Source organism: Hyperoodon ampullatus (assembly GCF_949752795.1).
Source record: "Hyperoodon ampullatus genome assembly, chromosome: 19".
Taxonomy (NCBI): Eukaryota; Metazoa; Chordata; class Mammalia; order Artiodactyla; family Ziphiidae; genus Hyperoodon; species Hyperoodon ampullatus.
Window position 1 is genome coordinate 16,514,616 of NC_136932.1, and position 19,942 is coordinate 16,534,557.

Here is a 19,942-nt window from a genome sequence, read left to right on the forward strand (position 1 = left end):
TACGTGGAAAAGAAAAGCAAAGGACCAAAATCACCAAGACACCTGTGAAGAATATGAGAAGCGGTATACTCTAGCAGCTGTAAAGTCTTTTTGTAAAGTTAGAGACGTTAAAGTGGCATAGAATTGAGTCAGGGAGGGAGGTACTGAACGATGGAGAGACAGCCCAGAAACAGAGCCACGAATGCGTGGACATGTGGCATTACACACCATTTTTTCACATATACCTGTGTCTCGTGTTTTAAATAAATGGAACTTAAAAATAATTAGGGTTGGGCTTCCCTGGTGGCGCAGTGGTTGAGAGTCCGCCTGCTGATGCAGGGGACACGGGTTCGTGCCCCAGTCTGGGAAGATCCCACATGCCGCGGAGCGGCTTGGCCCGTGAGCCATGGCCGCCGATCCTGCGCGTCCGGAGCCTGTGCTCCGCAACGGGAGAGGCCACAACAGTGAGAGGCCCGCATGCCGCAAAAAAAAATAATAATTAGGGTTTACATACGGAAAAAATGAAATAGAATCCCCATTTCACAGCATACTCACACCAAAAAATGGATTTAAAACTTCTCAAAAGGGCTTCCCTGGTGGCGCAGTGGTTAAGAATCTTCCTGCCAATGCAGGGGACACGGGTTCAAGCTCTGCTCCGGGAAAATCCTGCATACTGCGGAGCAACTAAGCCCGTGTGCCACAACTACTGAGCCTGCGCTCTAGAGCCCGGGAGCCACAACTACTGAGCCTGCATGCCACGACTACTGAAGCTCGCATGCCTAGAGCCCGTGCTCTGCAACAAGAGAAGTCATCGCAATGAGAAGCCCGCACACTGCCACGAAGAGTAGCCCCCACTTACCGCAACTAGAGAAAGCCCGCGCACAGCAACGAAGACCCAATGCAGCCAAAAATAAATAAATTTATTTAAAAAAAAAAAACTTCTCGGGCTTCCCTGGTGGTGCAGTGGTTGAGAGTCCGCCTGCCGATGCAGGGGACACGGGTTTGTGCCCCAGTCCGGGAGGATCCAACATGCCGTGGAGCTGCTAGGCCCGTGAGCCATGGCCGCTGAGCCTGCACGTCCGGAGCCTGTGCTCCACAACGGGAGAGGCCGCAGCAGTGAGAGGCCCGCGTACCGCAAAAAAAAAAAAAACTCAAAAGTAAAAACTATGCTTTTATAACAGACGTGAGCAAGTATCTTTCAGACCTTGGGTTGGGAGAAAGCACTAACCATTAAAAAAATTGATGAATTTCCTGCATTAAAATTAAGAACTTTTGTTCATGAAAAAACAAAGTTAAAAGACAAACAGGGAGCTACAAACGAGATGACACCTGGGATGCATAAACAACAAAGGATTGGTACCAAGAATATATACAGAACCACAAATCAACAAGGAAAAAAGAGAATAACATATTAAGAAATAGATAAACATTAGGAGCAGGCATTTTATAGGAGAGGGAGCTCATGTCACAGAGCAGAGGAGGAGATGACTAGTAACCGCGTAACCTGGGAGACGCTTTACACCTTTGTGGTCGATGAGGATTTGGAAGTCGACGGTACCAAAGGTCACAGGGGATTCAGGTCAATGAGATTCTTTGTAAACTCCTGGTCTGAGTTGGCATAACTGCTTTAGAAAACGATCTGGTGTTCTCTGTCATATAATCTACACTTAGCAATTCTACAGAAAAGCTCTGGTATCTGTGCACCAGGAAACCTACAGCAAAAAACTGTAAGCAACCCAGGTGCCCATCAACACAGTGGGTGCCTGAATTATATGGGCACGTGGTAGAATATTATACGGCAGTGCAGAAGAATGGATTTGCTCCATGAATGAGTCTGAGTAGCATAGTGTCGAGTGAAGAAAAAGTCCCAGAAGACTGCATGCAGCGTGAATTCCTATTTATAAAATTGAAAAGCAGACAATTTGTTGTTTAGGTGTACGTATATGTGATAAAACTTAAATAAAAGTGATTTTTTAAAGTAGGTAAATAATTAGAAATCAGGGAAGAACCAGAGGCAGGGACATGGGAGTGTGGGAGGAACATCGTTATGAGAAAAGTTTGGGATTGCATGACGTGTTCAGGGATATTAGTTATATTATTAAAAAAAGAATGAAAGAAGGCCAGGCTATGGGACTACTGTAGTATTTTAAATGTCTTGTAGTGGTTCACAGCAGCACTAGCTACTATATCAAGGCACAGTACACACTTCTAAGATGAAGTTGATTATAAATCTCTGTTTCCAGTAGTTACCTTGGTGATGGCTGAGGTTGTTTTGGGTGGACTTTACTAAGGTTTGACTGGGTTGTCTTTGTTTTTATCTCATGACGTTGGCAGTGAGAGCCTCTCTCCTGAGCCTGTAGGTCACTCTGCCATTTTCGTGTTCCCTGTGCTTCTGCTGTTGGTTTCTCTGCAGGAATCTTTGAGCTGTTGTCAACTTTGCAAGGGTTAATACAGTTAAAAGTAGGTAACATCTGTAAGTCGGTATAATCTGGCATAAGTAAACTGTAGTATATGGGGGCAAGGGCTTGAGTTGGGAGCAGCCCCTCCTCCTGTGAGCAACACAAGCAGACCTGGGGAGAGTGCCAGTGTCCCTCCATGTCACTCTATGAAAGCCTTACTTTCTTGGCTTTTTTAGAGTAAAATGTATTAAGAGAAGTTTTAGTATTTTTTTCCTGGCACCTGACTGGATCCCCAGGTGACCCCTAAGTGGGCTTGGGCTGTCCTCTCTTCCTCAAATTCACTGTTTGAAGAGTCTCAAGGGTCCAGGGAAGTATGGCTTGAACATGACAAGGGGCTGCTTGCACGGAGCCCCAGTCCTGCAACGTGCCTGGACCACTTCAGGATCTATCCACAAAATAAACACTGTGTAAAATATCCAGGAGGATTAAATCCTATTCTTTCGTACATTCTTCCCCAAATTTAAGTAGTAGTGTCCCCAAAGTCATGGATACAACTTTTATGATATATTTTCCTAAATTACCTGAAGAAAGTGTCCACGGGCTTTTAAAATTAAACTTGCATATTACCAGGGATTTGGGGAATCCTGTTTCAGGTATTTCTGGGTAAAATTGTTACTTGCCCTATTTGTGTGTGTGTGTGTGTGTGTGCCGAGTTACAAGGCTTGTGGTATCTTAGTTCCCGGACCAGGGATTGAACCCTTGGCATTGAAAGCGCCGAGTCCTAACCACTGGACTACCAAGGAGTTCCCAGTTGCCCTATTTAAGAGTGATGATTTATTAGTCTAAAAGTCTCAGCGTTTTAGATAATGATTAGAGGCTTAATTTCCACACGACTTCCATAGGAGTATCTTAACATGAATCAGATTTTGTAAATGGGAGCTCTTTTTGTTTGCTTAACATTTGTTATGTTTGTTATCTTAAATAACATTAGGTTTTTTGCCTAAATTTGAGCCTTCTCCACAATTACTGCCATTTAAAAAATAAAAGTAATGAATGGATATAGTTAGAGTTGAGAAAACTCTAAAATAAAAGCCTCTCCTTCATGTAAAGGCATTAATCACATGAATGGTTTTTTGATTTCCCTCCAAGAAGAATTTTTTGTGTAAATACTAGCATTTTTTTAAAAATAAAACTTTTTTGCATTATGGTAAGTGCATATGACATAAAATTTACCATTTTAAGTGTACAGTTCAGTAGCATTAATTACATTCACACTGTCATGCAACCATCACCACCGTCCATCTCCAGAACTTTTTCAAACTGGAAGTCCGTCCCCATTAAAAACAACCCCCCCGCCAGCCCCCATCCTTGGTACCCTCCATCCTACTTTTTGTCTCGGTGACTCTCACTGCTCCAGGTACTTCGTGTAACACAAACACAAGTGTTTGTCCTTCTAGGACTGGCTTACTTAGTATAATGTCCTCAGGTTTCTCTTTGTTGTAGCAGGTGTCAGAATTCCTTTTCTTTTTAAGGCTGAGTAATATTCCACTTTATGTATAGACCACATTCTTTATCCATTCATCTGTCAATGGACGCTCAGATTGCTTCTACATTTTGGTTCTTGTGAATAATACTATAAATGTGGGTGTACAAGTATCTCTTTGAGACTGTGCTTTCCCTTCTTTTGGGTAAATACCTGGAAGAGGAATTACTGGATTATATGGGAATTCTATGTTTAATTTTTTGAGGAACTACCATACTGTTTTCCACAGTGGCTGTCCCATTTCACATTCCCACCAACAGTGTACAGGGGTTCCAGTTTCTCAACATCTTTACCAACATGTGCCCTTTTCGTTTGTAGATACTAGGATTTTTTTGTGTGTATATGGTAAACAGGCTGCATGCTGTTTCATTTTTTAATTTGAGATAGGTCTAAGTAACTGGGTGATTGGAGGTGTTCAGGGGGAGAATAATGGATTGGTGTGAATTTTGTGTTAGGCGCTGGGTCTGTTTAGGAAGGTCGTGCACTGTATACACAACTACAATATCTTGTAGAGCTAAAGATGTGCTTGCCCTTGGACCCAGAAACGTATCTTGTAGGTATATGCCTTAGAGAAACTGACATGCGCACAAGGACCATTCACCACAGCATTTGTGATAGCAGGAAAAGGCGGGGGGGTTGACATGCAGGAAAAGGGGGGTCGTGTGGATGAACTGTGGTCTGGAGCAGGGATTAAAGAGCAGTTACAGTTTATAGAGAGTGAGCTTAAACATGAAGCTGCAGTATCCTGGTGAGTGAGCGCCACGTGTGGAATACAGTGAATCCGTGCATGGGAACAGTGGTGACCTGGTTGGGGAGAAGGATGAAGCACTTGGGGAACAGGGTTGTGAGAGGTTGAGAGGGGAGTTCAACTATCATACCAGTACTTGACTTAAAAATCACCTAAAATGGGGTGTAGTCTTTGCTCTTCTCTATGTATTTAAGATCATAAGTGTAAGCAGAGGTAGAAGCATAACGCTATCTCGTCTAATTCCTGGGGGACAGATAGTTTATCTAGAGCACGGGGACTGGCCGCAGCCTGGGGGCTCTGTGGCCCACCGCCTGTCTTTATGGACCCGTCCCCACCGTGTAGGTGTCACCTGGGGCCGCTTGGGGCGCCAGAGCTGCAGAGTCGGGCCATTAGGCTGGGGCAGCACGTGCCCGGGGTCTCCCCAGAGCTGGCCAAGCCCCTGTGTCTCCTGGAAACCAGAGCAGAGGTTCCTGCACTGAAGAGCACATGAAGGGGGTGTCGGGAAGCCCCAAATATTCTAGCCTGTTGACCATGTGATGCAGTTTGGAAGTCAGAGAAAACATTGTTCTAAACGGTGCTTGAAAACTCAGACTCCTCGGGCTGGGTTGCGGCCGAGCCCGCAACTGTGGAGAGACCGGGTCCCGGGTGCGGCAGGCGGCGCGGGGGCTTGGGCCGGGCTGTCGGGCTCCTGCTATCTCTGCCGGGCGGGAGGCCACGTCGTCAGCTGTCCCGGGAGCTCTCGCCTTACCACAACCGCCTATCCGTGCCCGCAGGTCACCAGGGAAGCTTCTGCATGCTGTGCGTCATGCAGAACCACATCATCCAGGCCTTCGCCAACAGTGGCAATGCCATCAAACCCGTGTCCTTCATCCGAGACCTCAGAAGTAAGAGTGGCTTCCTTCTGGCGGGGGGCAGGAGGGAGGGCTCGGGAGGCTGTGCGCACAGAATGTAGCAGACTAAGCGAGCCCTGGGGCTGGATGTGGAGCAGTCCACGCCAGGTGGTGGTGATCCCCGCCCTGAAGATCAGGCGGGTTTGGCCAGGCCGGGAGCTGTGTGTCATGGGCCTGGAGGTGGGGAGCAGGTGAGGAAGGGCTGCGGGGCCTTTTCTCAACGTCAGAGAAACCTGTGTCCATGTGCTGTGACAGTCAGATATCTCCCTTAGCAGAAAAGATGGGCTCATTGGTTTTTGAAGCCCGTGTAAGTTGTATTGCGATGACATGGTGATAATCTGCCATGGTCTGTATTGGCTCCTGGAAAACCAGCTTTAGTTCCTCAGTGGATCTCATATCCTTAATGTTTGGTGTTCATTCGTGCTTTCTGTTAAGTGTAGAGGGTTTAAGCCCTTAGGTCTCATTGAGAAGATAACTGCCGTGAGGGTGGTACCTGGGATGTAGGAAGCCAGGCAGGCTCCTTTTCCTTGCTTGGGTTTAGTCCTGGGTCTGCTAGGAGTTGGTGATGAGACCGACAGGAGTGGGACGTTTGGAGAGCAGGCAGAAGCTCTTCCCTTCTGGCCTGATGCTTCTTCCTTTCCTCCTTAGAGATCGCCCGGCATTTCCGCTTCGGGAACCAAGAGGATGCACACGAGTTTCTGCGGTACACCATTGACGCCATGCAGAAGGCCTGCTTGAGCGGCTGTGCCAAGTACGCGCTCCTCCCCCCACCCCAGGCTGCCTCTATGGACCTTAGCCCCGTGGCCCTGAGCTGAAGCTCCAGCAAGGGGTCGCACTGCTTCCCAAGAAACGGCTTCTCCTGCTGCAGGGCAGGTGGTGGCCATCTCTGTCCCAGCAACTCATGGAGGGAAATGCCTTTTCTTTTTTAAATGTTTATTTATTTATTTTTGGCTGCGTTGGGTCTTTATTGCTGTGCGCAGGCTTTTCTCTAGTTGCGTCAAGCGGGGGCTACTCTTCGTTGTGGTGCGCGGGCTTCTCCTTGTGGTGGCTTCTCTTTGTTGTGGAGCATGGGCTCCAGGCACGCGGGCTTCAGTAGTTGTGGCACATGGGCTCAGTAGTTGTGGCTCGTGGGCTTAGTTGCTCCGTGGCATGTGGGATCTTCCCGGACCAGGGCTCGAACCCGTGTCCCCTGCATTGGCAGGCGGATTCTTAACCACTGCGCCACCAGGGAAGTCTGGGGAATTGCTTTAATAGATCTCTTCGAGGATCTTACGCTACTGACAGGGATTTTTCCCATCTTTTAGAAATCACCTCATTATTTTGGTACTGAGGATGGGGATGGTAGGAATTATAATGTCTTTATGGAGGAACTTGAAAGGCTGCAGGAAAACTTGAGGGTGAGGAGATTATGATTTTTGAGGTTTCACTCTGCCCGAATTTGAGAGCGTAGACAAATGCACATGACGGATTTATGGTTGGTTGCTTCGTCCTCCCTTTTGTAAAACAGCTACTGTCAACAGTGTTTTTGTATCATTCTTGGGTTTTTGGGTTCAGAGATAAGAAAGGAGGCAGGAAGTGCTGCCTAGGCTTGGAATAAAACTGAGTCCTGGACTCTGGAAATACAACTCAGGAGTCATATCTAGAACATCCTTTGGGAAAGTTAGTTGAGTTGTAGCCATGAGGATGGGAAACCTCTGTTTCAGCGGATGAAACTCTGATGTCATTAAACCTGACTGGTAGCCTGGTAAAGTGGTCTGTCTTTGGTGACCCCGCACTGGTTGGGAAGTGACTCTCCCCTCGGGAACACACGATGGCATTGCTTTTGCTTGTGTTAAAGGCCCTTTTTTCCCCTTAACGCCTGGGAATGTTTCTCATGTTCTGCTTTATGTATTTGATGGTACGGTGCCCTTTCGGGTGCCGGGTTGTTGATGTTCTCATGTCTCAGCCGCCCCCTCCCCGCGGCCGCACCGCACACACCCCCACCCCTGCTTCCTGTGCCCCTCACTCCATCTCCTTTGAGTCCCTCCTCCATGTGCCCCTCGAAGTTCAGTCTTTGTTTCTTTCCTGAGTTCAGTGAACTTTCCCTCCTTTTGGTCGTTTTATCTTAGTTTTAAGGCGTGTTCACGGTGTTCTTCCATCTCCCCACATGCTTGTTTGGGGTCTTCAGTTCAGCCTGGAGTTTGTGTCGCTGTCTTCTCCTGCTTCATGTTGCCTCTGGGGGGCTGATTCTCGTCAGGTAGGGTGTCAAGTCTCCTTCACCATTTTCTACCGGAACCACCTTTTCTTCCGTATTACGAGGATTTGGCGATTCGCTCGGCTCTTGCTTCGGGCGCCCCCTTCTGGCCACACAGCGAAGCACACGCTGGAGTGGGCAGCTTTTCCTCTGGGGGCAGAAGGGGCGTGTGGCCTCAGTATTTTTATGTTTCTTGTTCAGGACCCTGGTTTTCCCCTTTGTTCTCCTGCCCTGCACCCCCTGCTCCCCAAGGAGCCTGCCTGCCTCCTCCCGCCGAGTTGCTGCCTTGGGGGCTGCCTCCCAGCCACATCCTGTTGCCAGGATGCTTGGGAGCCTCACCTTATAGGAGGTGCCACACAGGCCTCAGGTCCCCTCGTCCCTTCTCCTTTCCCTCCCTTCCTCTGGGACGCTCGGTGGGAGCATCTGGGATAGCTTTTTGGTCTGGCTTTATTTTCCTACTTCTGGGTGATTGAATGTCTGTGCTGTCCCTGCTTCTGGCTGAACCGAGGGTGGGTCCTGTGTGGTCCTCTGGGCTCCTGTCCTGACGGGCTTCCGGTGACCTGGGGGGTGACCTGGAGTTCAGCAGCTGCATCACACCCAGAGGCTTTCAGTCTGCTCTGAGGTTATGTCCTTGCTAGTGTGGGGACCTAAAATGTCCCTTCTTTGATGAGTGGTGGTGACAGTATAGATGGTGGCAGCTGATTTTTCTTTTCCTAACGTGCAGAATAAAAATCTGCTCACCCTGTGTTTGTCCCCCACGTGTTTTGGAGCTATGCTCCTCAATGCGTCTGGGCAGCACGGCCATGAATAGTCGTGTGGCCTGAACAGGAGGCTGAGACTGGGGCGCCTGGCTCGCTCTGCCGGTGGTGGGAGGTGGCCACCTGCGGAGGGAGGTGCCGGGTTAGCAGCATGCACGCCGCCCCCCACCCCCGCCCATGAGGCAGAAGCATCTGCAGGACGTGGTGGGCAGGAGAGTGGGGCCTGGGTGGACACGGGGAAGCTCTTCCCGGCAGGGAACGGGCCTTGCCACGTAGTGTTTTTGTGGCCCAAAAGACCAAAAGGTCAGCTGCGTTTGTGTCCTGGAGGTCTCGGGGACTCAGGACAGTTGCAGAGGGAGTGGGTCAGATTCGATGGGCTGCAAGCGAAACCAGGAGCAGAGGCTAGACGTAGGATATTGTTTCCAGAATCTTCATTACGTGAGTTGCTGTGGGTGCAGGCGCTGCGCTAGGTGCTCTTTGGCGCTCTGCTTCGCAGCTCTGGGGCTGGGGGTTTGAATGTAGGTCTGCCGGACCCTAAAGCCCATGCCCGTACCCACTGCTGTCCTGCTGAGAGGGTTCAGAGGGGGAGTTTGTCCCTGCTCACCCTGCGCTCCCCTTCCCCAGAGGTGCGTGTGTGCGGTGCCCATGAGGGACTGCGAGGCTGAGCTGGAGCCGGGAGGGTTGGGCCGGGGGTGGGGTGACATACAGGTCCATCCGGCCTCTTGCTCCCCGCGCCGTGGGAGGTGAGGCGGCTGCTGTGGGGAGCAGGCCACACGGGTCAGCACGAGCGGAGGCCTCGGGGTGGAGCTGCCACTCACCAGGTGGGACCTTTCCCATCCTCGCACTGAGCAGGTAACAGCACAGGGGCTGGCGGAGCTGCCGGCCCGCTTCTTGGCCCCTGTCCTCCCCCTGAAGGTCATGGCCTTTCTGCAGGTTGGATCGTCAGACGCAGGCTACGACTTTGGTCCATCAGATTTTTGGAGGCTATCTCCGATCGCGAGGTAAGTGGAGAAACGTTCTCTGCCCCTTCTTGTTGGGGATTAGAGTATTAACTAGGAATGCTTGGTATTGGCACCCAGGCTGACCCGCCAGGCCCAGGAGGCCTACAGCCTGGTTTGTGTACCGCGGCGCCGCCTGCTGCTTTGCTGGGGGCCCCGTTCCTGGGAGGGGGTTTGGAGCAAAGCATCAGGAGCCTGTGGATGCGGGTGGTGTTCCTTTTCCTCAGACTCCATAGTTGCTCAGATGTGGCCACTGCCCTTGGGGTGGGAGTGAGCACCCCTGGGGTAGCTGGCCAGGCTGGGAAGGCACCTCGGGGTTTGCCCTCATCTCCTCCTGAGCACTTCCCATCCCAAGATTTCAGGGGGCTGGTGAGCTGGTGGTCTGCCTCCAGCTCTCAGACTTGGAAACGGAGGTGGTGCCCTGGAGGCCTGCACCCACCCCACTGCCCCCCTTGTTCTCTCGCAGTGAAGTGCTCCGTGTGCAAGAGCGTCTCGGACACCTACGACCCCTACTTGGATGTGGCGCTGGAGATTCGGGTATAGACCCTGTCGTGCTGTTTCGTTTGCATTAGGACAGGGAGACCAGGGGGCAAAGAACCCAAAGAACAAGAACCTATGAGGGCATGTGATCCAGGTAGATCAGGAAAGAAATACTTGGAGTCCTACATTTTTGTGTATTTCTTCCTAGCCATTTCCCTCTGCGTGTTCTATTTTTTTCAAAAAGAAGGGGGAAAATAATGCGGTTTTGTGCCCTGAGGCATGAATAGCGGCCACACTGAGTGCAGGGCTTGAGCAGGGAGGTCCGGTGTGCTGCGGGCAGCTTTCACACAGAGGCTGCGCATTTCGGGGCGGCCTTCCTTTCTCCCCGCTCTGACTCTCCAGAAGTTGAGCTCACCTCAGCCTGAGGTCTGGAATGGACCCTCTGAGGCCTTGGTAAACCCCCGGGGCTGTGATCCTCGTCAACAGAGGAGGGGTAACAGCCTGGCTCCCTGTTCCTTTGCCATGTTCTGACTCCCAGAAGGTGGCAGCTAGCAGGCCAGTTCTTATGCAAGTGAAATTTTGTGATTTGCTGCGTCAGCCTGAAAAAGACCTTACATTTGGCATTTCTGGAGAGTCAGCCTTTTTCTTCCGCTCTTTGTTCTATTCCCTGTTTTTGTCCTTCTCAGCAAGCTGCAAATATCGTGCGTGCCCTGGAACTTTTTGTGAAACCAGATGTCCTGAGTGGAGAGAACGCCTATATGTGTGCGAAGTAAGTTTCGTTTTGCTCGTGGCAAAAAGATCAAGCCGGCCAGAAAGAAAATATGTCACCTAACCTGACACGGCTGCCCTCCCCTCCCTCCCGCCCTCAGAGATGACCACTGTCCACATTTCTTTTTTTTGGCCGCGCCTCACGGCTTGCAGGATCTTAGTTACTCGACCAGGGATTGAACCCAGGCCACGGCAGTGAAAGCACCGAGTCCTAACACTGGACCACCGGGGAATTCCCAATCACTGTCCACGTTCTTGAGTGGCGTAGATGTGTCTTAAAACTGAAAACCTTTAAACAACACAGATGGAGGGATAGCCGTGGTTGTCATAGCTGCTGTTTATTATGTGGCACTTACTCCGTGCTGGTCCCTGTTCTGAGGGCCTGGTGTGCACTCACTCGTGAGGCAGGGACTGTTACTACTCCCATTTCACAGGAGGAGAAAACTGAGGCACAGAAGTGGAGTGACTGGACATGGCCGTCTGCTCCGGAGGCCGTCCTGCCTCCTCGAAAAGCCGTGTTCTGTGGCTTCCGTTTTTGACTTGAATTGTCCTTGGCATTTTTCCATTTCAGCAGTTGTGACTGACCTCGTCCTCTTTAGGGTTGTGCAGTCTCAGTGTGTGGGTGTGTTACTTTATATCCAGGTCGTTTAAAAGCTGTAATCACTGTGCTTTTCAGGTGGACGATTCTGTGCCTCAACCCCGCTTTTTATCCCTCTCAGTTCACCGCCTTTGGCTCTGGAAGCTGTTCACTTTTGCCTCTGTCTTCTCCCCCTTCATTTCCTTGTCTTCTGGCTTTGCTTTCGGTGATTTCCTGCCTGCCTGTTTATCTCTTGGCCACATCTGCTCAAATTTGCTTTTCCTGTGTTAGCCCAAAGTTACTTTTCCATGCATCTTCTTTAGTCTCCTCGGGAAAGTACTTCGTTTTTGCTTTAGAATCTCCACCTTTTCTCTAGTCCTGGGTGCCCTGCCGTAGCTTTCCTTTCCTTAAGTGGTGTTGATTAGTTTTTAGGGGTGCAGAGGGCACAGTCTCATTAAAGAAGACCCCTTATTTAAAGTGCAGTTCCTGATATTCTGATACTAACCTAGTGTGAGGACAGCAGTGCTCAGAGCACGAGCTGATAGCTCTTCCTCTCCCCTTCCTCGCAGATGCAAGAAGAAGGTTCCGGCCAGCAAGCGGTTCACCATCCACAGGACGTCCAACGTCCTGACACTCTCACTCAAGCGCTTCGCCAACTTCAGTGGGGGGAAGATCACCAAGGTGAGCGCTCACAGTGCCCAGGCTGCTTGGTCAGCGCTTTTTGAAAGATTCCAGGCTCTACTGCAGGTTGAGTGGATTCAAATCCCTGGAAGACAGGGCCCAGGAGGCCGCATTTTTGCAAAATCCCTAAATGATCATTATGCAGTCAAGTTCAAGAACATTTTTTTTTTTCCTAGCATCTTCCTGTGCTTGGGGTGTTCCTGCTATAGAAGGTCTGGGTGGCCCAAGAATCAGTGTGATGGACACTGTGCTCTGCAGCTCTCATCTCCCATGTCCTGTTTGTCTCTAAAGCAGGTGCAGCTGCATGCTGTGCCTTGTTGTGGAGTGTAATAATTTACTTTTTTGCACAGTGGTGTTTTAATAGAAGATGCCTCGTCTCATAAGGGCCTGGTTGGAGATGTGTTCTCGGTTGGTAGAGCCTAGCTGTTTGGTTTGGGGTGAGGCACTTGTCTGAGCTTTCAGTCTTCTCACTGGCAGTGGTAGTGGTTAGGTCAACATTTCCCAAACTGGTGTTCTGCAGAACGGTAGTATGGTACCCTGAAGAAAAGTGTTCCGTGTTCTGTGTTCACCCGAGTTTGGGAAACGCCAAGCCCAAGTTAAAATAGTTCTTTTTCATTGCAGACCTTCTCAGAGCCTTTATTAAGCTGTGTCGTATTTTGAATCTCCAAGGGGAATTTACTATGGGGAATTTTCTAAACTCAGTTACTGAGGGAGTCACTCATTCCTCCATTCTAACACTTGGGCTTACATTGCACCATGCCATGAGAGGCACTGGGAAATCAGCGGGAGATAATCAGTGCTGAATGAGGTCGTGTTGCTTCTGCCCTGAGGGTCTCACGTTCCACCATAAAATCTCCTGGAACTAGTCTGCCATTAGGACACAGTTTGAGAAACATTGGTCTGTTTGATTTCGGCCCCATGTCTAGCAAGATTGGACTGGGGCTCCTGAGCCTATTGGGTGTGTTGGCTTTTGAGATTTTGAGATTGTCAATAGACAGGAAAAGATATGTCGGTGAATATCATGACATTCTGTTGATCCAGACAACAGGTACCAACTGTATGAAGCCCAAGAACAGGCAGAAGTAACCACTGGCTGTGGGACTCGTAACAGTGGGTGCTTGAGATGGGGGCACTTACTGGACAGAAGGGGGTTTTCTGGGTCCGTGTCTGTCTCTTGAATGGAGTGTAGGTAACCATCAGTGTACACTGGTCAGAACTCACCAAACTGTACTTCTATTTTCACTCTGTGTAAACCGTACTTCTTTTTTTTTGGCCTCACTGTGTGGCATGGGGGGGGGTCTTAGTTCCCAGACCAGGGATTGAACCCGTGTCCCCTGCGGTGGAAGTGTGGAGTGTTATCCACTGGACTGCCAGGGAAGTCACTGTACTTCATTTTTTTAAAAGTCTGTATGTGCACAGGCAGAAATGCAAGTATGTTATATCTGTATCATTCAAAGATCATGTTTGATAATATTTTCTTATGAAAAATTGTTGATTTCTAAAATAAATTATGGCATGACCTTCGTCCTGAGCCACTGTGTTAAAAGTTTAACCTGCTGTTTCAGTTGGCCGTGTGGAGTCAGCACCTGTTTTCCTGAAGCCCTGACTCCCAGCGCTGTCCCCCTGTGCTCCCCCTGCAGTGTTCCTGCATGGTGGCAGGGAGGAGAATGAACAACTCTTCTCCTTTCACACGTGGGACCCAGGTAGTGAGAGAGCTAATTTGGATGCACGGCCAAGACAGGAGACCATAACCACTTGTCAGGACAATAAAGTAAGAGTTTCTCATAGAAACTCCCACAGAAAGACTGCACTTTTCTGCTGCTTTTTTTTTTTTTTTTTTTGCGGTACGCGGGCCTCTCACTGTTGTGGCCTCTCCCGTTGCGGAGCACGGGCTCCGGACGCGCAGGCCCAGCGGCCATGGCTCACGGGCCCAGCCGCTCCGTGGCACGTGGGATCTTCCTGGACCGGGGCACGAACCCGTATCCCCTGCATCGGCAGGCGGACTCTCAACCACTGCACCACCAGGGAAGCCCTCTGCTTCTTTTTTAATCACTGACTAAGGGAGGCCCCCGCCTCAGCCTTGCTGTGTGCCCATTGCCCCACATTGTTAAAGACCAGCTGATGGAGAGGGCAAGGTGACCCTTACTCCCAGTGATGAATTGTAATTGCCTTTCCCTTGGCTTTTCAAACAGGATGTGGGATATCCGGAATTCCTGAACATCCGTCCGTATATGTCCCAGAGTAATGGTGAGCCTGTCATGTACGGGCTGTATGCTGTCCTGGTCCACTCGGGCTATAGCTGCCACGCCGGGCACTATTACTGCTACGTGAAGGTCAGTGGCTCCTGTGTTCGTGTCAGGCTGTCTTAGGTGGTGGTACGCGTGCTACCTCCGGGGGGGCAGGTTTGCGGTGCCTGTTTGCACAAGTCCAGATGTGACCTCTGCAGAATGTTTATTCTGTGGAAAGTGGCCGTGTTTTGTGGTTGTGTCTAGGTCCTGTTGTTGTTTCTTTGTGGAGTGCAAAGACGTGTTTTAAACCTGTCCCACTCTTGGCCTTGCGATGAGACACTGGAGGGTGGCTGCTGCCAGTGCCCTGTCCTTAGACCCCTGGAGAAGTCTCGGAAGGCCAGATGTTGGTGGGAGAGGCTGTGCTGAGCAGACCTGCCAAAGTAGCCTTCCACAAGGAAAGCTCGCATCTTTTGGGGTGCCAGGAAGGAAGGGGGACTCCAGCACCCTCGGGGGCACATTCAAAGTTATAGAGATACTTGACATTTTATGAAATCATTGCTAGTTAGTTCATCAGCACTGGGATACATGTGGCAGCTAAAAGGTTTTTTCCTTCCCTTGTTAAAAGTAAAGATCGCGGAAGTGTTGATCGTTGTGTTTTGTTTCGTCCACACCCTGCGCTGCTCAGGCAAGCAATGGACAGTGGTACCAGATGAACGACTCCTTTGTCCACTCCAGCAACATCAAGGTGGTTCTGAACCAGCAGGCCTACGTCCTCTTCTACCTGCGGTAACCGGCTCCCCACCCCAACCCCCCAGAGCGCTCGCCTTCACTCTGCTCTCGCCCCGACCGGCCTCCCTGGCCTTTCTCTGCATGAAAGTGACTGGAATTCTGCAGGAGGGAAGCTCTAGGAGCAGCTCTCCTCCTACCAGTCAGGTGTAGTGGAGAGTGGCCACTGGGAAGGACACTTAGATCACGTCCACTTGGCTGTTGAGTCAAAGCCAGAGCCTGTGGGAAGGTCAGAGCAGGAGTCCATCTGCCCCACAGTGAGGTGACTTTGAATGTAAATTGGAAGGTTGTCTATTACGTTATTGCCCCAAATTAGATGCGTTCCATCTGGCTATCGGCTGGCGTACAGACCTTCCTCTGTGGGGAAAGTGATCACGGTGGGCAGTGAGGTAGGTTGTCAGAGGGTAGAGGCTAAGTAGTCAAGAGGGTGTAGGCCTTTGGAAGGTGCCTCTTCTTGGTACTGATTGTCACCGACCTGGAGGATGAGGATGTGGAGAAGGGAGGTGTTTTGCTGCTCCAGGATGATGGCTTTCTGATAAACTGAGACTCTAATCTCGGAAGAACTGAGTAATTTGCTCTCTGCTTACATTGAGCAGAATCTGAGGCTGCGTAGTAAGTTCTCATGGTTTAAGGGCAAAGTCAGCTTCAGAGAAGCACGTTGGGACAGTCATGGTTCCCTCTGGCTGTTTTTCTGCCTTTGCCTGCCTTTTTTTTTTTATTTATCCGTGCAGCGTGGCTTGCGGGATCTCAGTCCCCAGACCAGGGATTGAGCCTGGGCCACTGCAGTGAAAGCCTGGAATCCTAACCACTAGGCCACCAGGGAACTCCCTGCCTGCCCTTTTTTTTAAGAATGGAATTGTAACCTTGACTTCTGTATTCTGATTCCTTCTCACACTCAGTTTCGGTAAAGCCTCTGCAGCTTTAGTAAGACACTCCCTGACTTTGTTCTATTCCTTTGACAGGATTCCAGGCTCTAAGAAGAGTCCTGAGGGCTCCATCTGCAGGACAGCCTCCTCCCTTCCCAGCCACCCCAGGGTGGTTCCAGACCACACCAGGAAGAATATCAGCAATGGGACCACATCCTCATCAGTGACTGGAAAGGTACTTGTTTAAGGGGATTGATGTAGTCATTGCTGTTCTTCGTGCCTGTGCCTCTCGGGATCGTGGAGCTCCCAGACCTCTTCATGCTGGGGAGCTCGGCCCGATGGAAGGAGAGTGCAGACAACAGTCCTGCTGTATTCCACGTTCTTTCTGAAGTGGGTCACGGAGCCAACAGTGGTGAGGAGGAAGAGGGGACAGTGATGAGAAAACCTGACTCAGCAAATCAAGACTTAGAGCAGCTGCCACGCAGAAGTGCAGTGACAGGTTCCCCGAGCAAACCTCTGGCCTTAAGCATCTGGGAAAAAAATATATTATCCCCACATTTTAATACTAAAAATGTGAGTAGTTTGTACCAGTGTTAATTTTCTGATTTTGATAATTTTACGGTGGTTATGCTAAAAGAACACCCTTTGTTTTTAGGAATACTCGTGGGTGTATATGGAGGTAAAAGGATGTCGTGTCTAAAATTTAACTCATATAGTTAGGAAAATATATATGCACATACATACACACATATATATACAGGAAAGAGAGCAGGAAATCTAATGTGGTAACGTGTTAACAATTAAGGAATACCCTTGAAGTTATTTTTATATGTATTTGAAATTTTGTACTAAAAAAAGTTAAGAACTCAGTTTTATTAACAGGATAATAGCAGTTTCCTTATAACGTAATTCATAATTCAAAAATAGAACGGCCCTCTCTGTTGACTACTTCTGTGATCCTTTCCCTTCAGTCTGAAGATCAAATCCAAACACAGGCTGCTGGGGCCTTCACATGTCTACAGGGGTTTTAGTCATTTACGCAAATCTCTTTCCTTTCCAACATTCAAGAAAATAGAAGCTGAAATAGAAGCATTGGAGTTGACGTAGCAGTGACATGCCATGACCTGGTTGCAAAGGTGATGGTCACTGTGGCCAGAGCAGGAAAGCCGGAAGCCTTGGGTGCTGCTCAGAGGAACAGCGATGGGCGTGGGGGCGCCTGAGGGCGAGCACGGCCCCCCCCGCCCTGCCCCCCACCCCACCCCACCCCCTGGTCAGGCCACCGCAAGGCCTCTTCACTGACCCTGCGTGTTTTCATCATGAAAATAACTTTCCAAATACACTGCAGTTGCACAAAAGTTATTTTACTCTAAGCAACATTGTATAAGTTCTTAAACGCTCACCAAGTGCACAGGTTTTGCAGCACAGTGGGAAGATATATTCGTTTTAGGAAGAATGCTAATAAAGAAATAATGACCTAAGTGACTTAAAGTCACTCTGTTGCCTGTGCAGAGGATATGGATGTTTAAGTGATTCAAAGTAGTATCAAATTAGCAAGTATTTTGGGAAAAAATTGTTGCCGGCTCAAGAGTACAGTAAATGCAGTGTGGCAGTATGCATCCTAATTGATGAAAATATTAACAGCCTCATAATTCCATTTCTAAAAAATTAGCGTGGAGTACTAAGTACAGAAGAAGATTCAGTCTTTTGACCATTCCTTCAGCACATAGTCTCTAAGACCCTGACCTGGTTGGGGGTGGAGGTGGCGTGTCATGGTAAACAGCACCGAAGCAGGCCTCGGGGAGCATTTCGGTGAGTGAGTGGCATAGACCCAGTTGTGATGGTGCTATGGAGAAGGATGGGGCAATTAGCACCTTAGTGGTCATGTCAGGGAGACCTGGAGCCAGTCTAGTTATAAACTCTTCATGCAATGAGATGGTCGCTAGTCAAACAATAAAGACCTTTGTTGATGGGCCAGAGTAGGAAGGTGATAATGGCATATGGTGATACTGAGATGCTCCTGTGCACCTGTGTCAGAAGAAAAGACCAAAGGGAGAAGACACCAGCCTGTTAATGGAGGGTTATGTTTAGGTGATGGGACTTGGTAAATTTTTTCCCTTTATATTTTTTTGTATTTCTCAAATCTTGATGAAAATGTACTGCTTTCATAGTACAGATAATTATAAAGAGGCACACCCATACGTGCACAACTCAAAAGATGCTGAAAAGAAGTAACAGTATCTGTATCGTGTGTCCGTATAAATAATTTGTCTAGAGTTGCCCCTCAGAGCCCCTGCCTGCTGCCTCCTTGTGGGGGCCCCGCCAGCCGGCTTGTTCCCTCCGGCTTTGACCGCCTCCTCTGCTTTGCTCCCCTTTAGAGACCAGACCCTGTGACAATGAAGAAGCCTCAGACCCCTGAAGAGCTCGGGGTGCCCGTTGCCAGGAATGGCCCTGTGTCGGGCCTGAAGTCTCAGAATGGATACACTTCTCCCAAGCCACCCCTGGGGTCCCCTTCCCCCAAACTCTGCAAAACGCCTACCCACGTGCCGACTGTTCTGGATGAGCCTGGAAAGAAAGTCAAGAAACCAGCCCCCCTGCAGCACTTCTCCCCACCGCTCAAAACCTCCCAGGGGCCCCCCAGCACCGGCGAGCCAGGCGGCAGCAGGTGTGAGGGCCGCAGGCCCAGCTCCTGGGACGGCAGGGCCACCCTCTCTACCTCACCTCGGCCCCCGGCCGCCAGGACCGCCAACGGGCTTGGGCCCAAGGTGGGTGATGAGGGCCCAGCCACCGAGAGGAGGGGCTCCAGCCCTGAGCACCCTGCTGGTGGTGGCCCCGCCAGGCCCCCCCCAGCCCCCCAGAGTGGAGCCACCCCTCTTGGCGATTCTCAGGGAACCCACTCTGCCGGCCCTGCCAAGGTGCTGCCGGCCCGAGAGGACGCGGAGCTGGTGAAGGCCAAGTGCCCCGACCTAAGCAGCGCCTCCCCCGAGCCCGCCAACACCATGTCTCCTCCACCGGCCAAAAAGCTGGCCCTTTCTGCCAGGAAGGTGGGTGTGTGGGAGGGTGTCGGTCGGGGTTGGGGAGCGGGTTCGATTGTAGTTTGGGGGGTGGGGCAGCAGCACGGGGGCATTTGGCCGCCCGAGTAGCTGAGATGTTGGGCGTCCCTAGGTGGCGGAGGGCTGTCCAGGCGCGGGCAGGTTGTGGCATCTCTGTCATTGGATGAGGCCAGTGGCCGATAGAGGGTCAGGGCCACACAGCCGTCCTCTGTCTCCATCTGTGGACAGATGTCCTAAGGGAGCCTCAGGGAACGGGCTCCGGCAGGGAGCTCTGAGCACGGGGACACACGGGACACGGGCTGACTGGCACCTCTTGTGCACCTCGAAGCTCCGTGACGTAATTGTCTTACTGAGATTTTTGTTTAAACTTCCTTCGTTTTCTCCTTTTTGTTTCTAACCAAAAACACTTCTGATTCTTCTTCTACCATTCTCCCGCCCCTCACGCCCCCTTTTTTGTTCTTCTGTCCTCTCATCCTTCTTTCTGGGCTTTTATTTTTTATTTTATTTTTATTTTATTTTTACTTTTTCTCTTCACTCACGGCAACCTTTTTTAGAGCACCAAGTTTTTATTTATGTCAATAACTGCAGGCCAGCACCCTGCGGAGGGCAACCGGCAATGACCTCCGTCCACCTCCCCTCTCTCCATCCTCCGACCTCACCTCCCCCTGGAAACCCACTCACCCTGTCGTCGCCTCCACCTGGCCTGTCAGTACAATCCGGTAAGCGGGGCGGCCGCTCCTCCCCATGGGGACAGCACACAGGTCTGCCCGGTGTCTCATCTGTCCTCCTGCCGAAGGGGCAGAGGCGGGGCAGAGGCGGCTTGGTCTCTCAGGCCCTGGCGTTTTTACTCTGTCTTCATCTTCCGTCGTCTGCCACGTGCTCGTGGTGATGTGTGTGCTGTGAGCTGATCTGCCTATGGCCCCCCAGCCCTGTGACAGGACCCTGAAGTGGAAGGGGT

The 19,942-nt window shown here is 50.5% G+C and overlaps 2 protein-coding genes across 2 annotated transcripts in view; both read left to right on the forward strand.

The window, feature by feature from the left end:
- CYTH1 (cytohesin 1) overlaps positions 1–19,942 on the forward strand; it is a gene marked incomplete at its 3' end in the record, with an annotated part of 375,946 nt that overhangs the window by 259,067 nt on the left and 96,937 nt on the right. The gene's annotated exons all lie outside the window — the stretch shown is intronic.
- Positions 1–19,942, forward strand: part of USP36 (ubiquitin specific peptidase 36) — a gene marked incomplete at its 5' end in the record, with an annotated part of 29,386 nt that overhangs the window by 2,739 nt on the left and 6,705 nt on the right. The window contains 11 exons of the mRNA XM_079726004.1: positions 5,443–5,553; positions 6,208–6,310; positions 9,484–9,551; positions 10,015–10,085; positions 10,715–10,797; positions 11,943–12,054; positions 14,247–14,387; positions 14,968–15,068; positions 16,031–16,169; positions 18,310–18,975; positions 19,573–19,703. Of these exons, the coding sequence (XP_079582130.1) occupies positions 5,443–5,553; positions 6,208–6,310; positions 9,484–9,551; positions 10,015–10,085; positions 10,715–10,797; positions 11,943–12,054; positions 14,247–14,387; positions 14,968–15,068; positions 16,031–16,169; positions 18,310–18,975; positions 19,573–19,703 (1,726 nt within the window). The remainder of the gene's footprint in view (positions 1–5,442; positions 5,554–6,207; positions 6,311–9,483; positions 9,552–10,014; positions 10,086–10,714; positions 10,798–11,942; positions 12,055–14,246; positions 14,388–14,967; positions 15,069–16,030; positions 16,170–18,309; positions 18,976–19,572; positions 19,704–19,942) is intronic.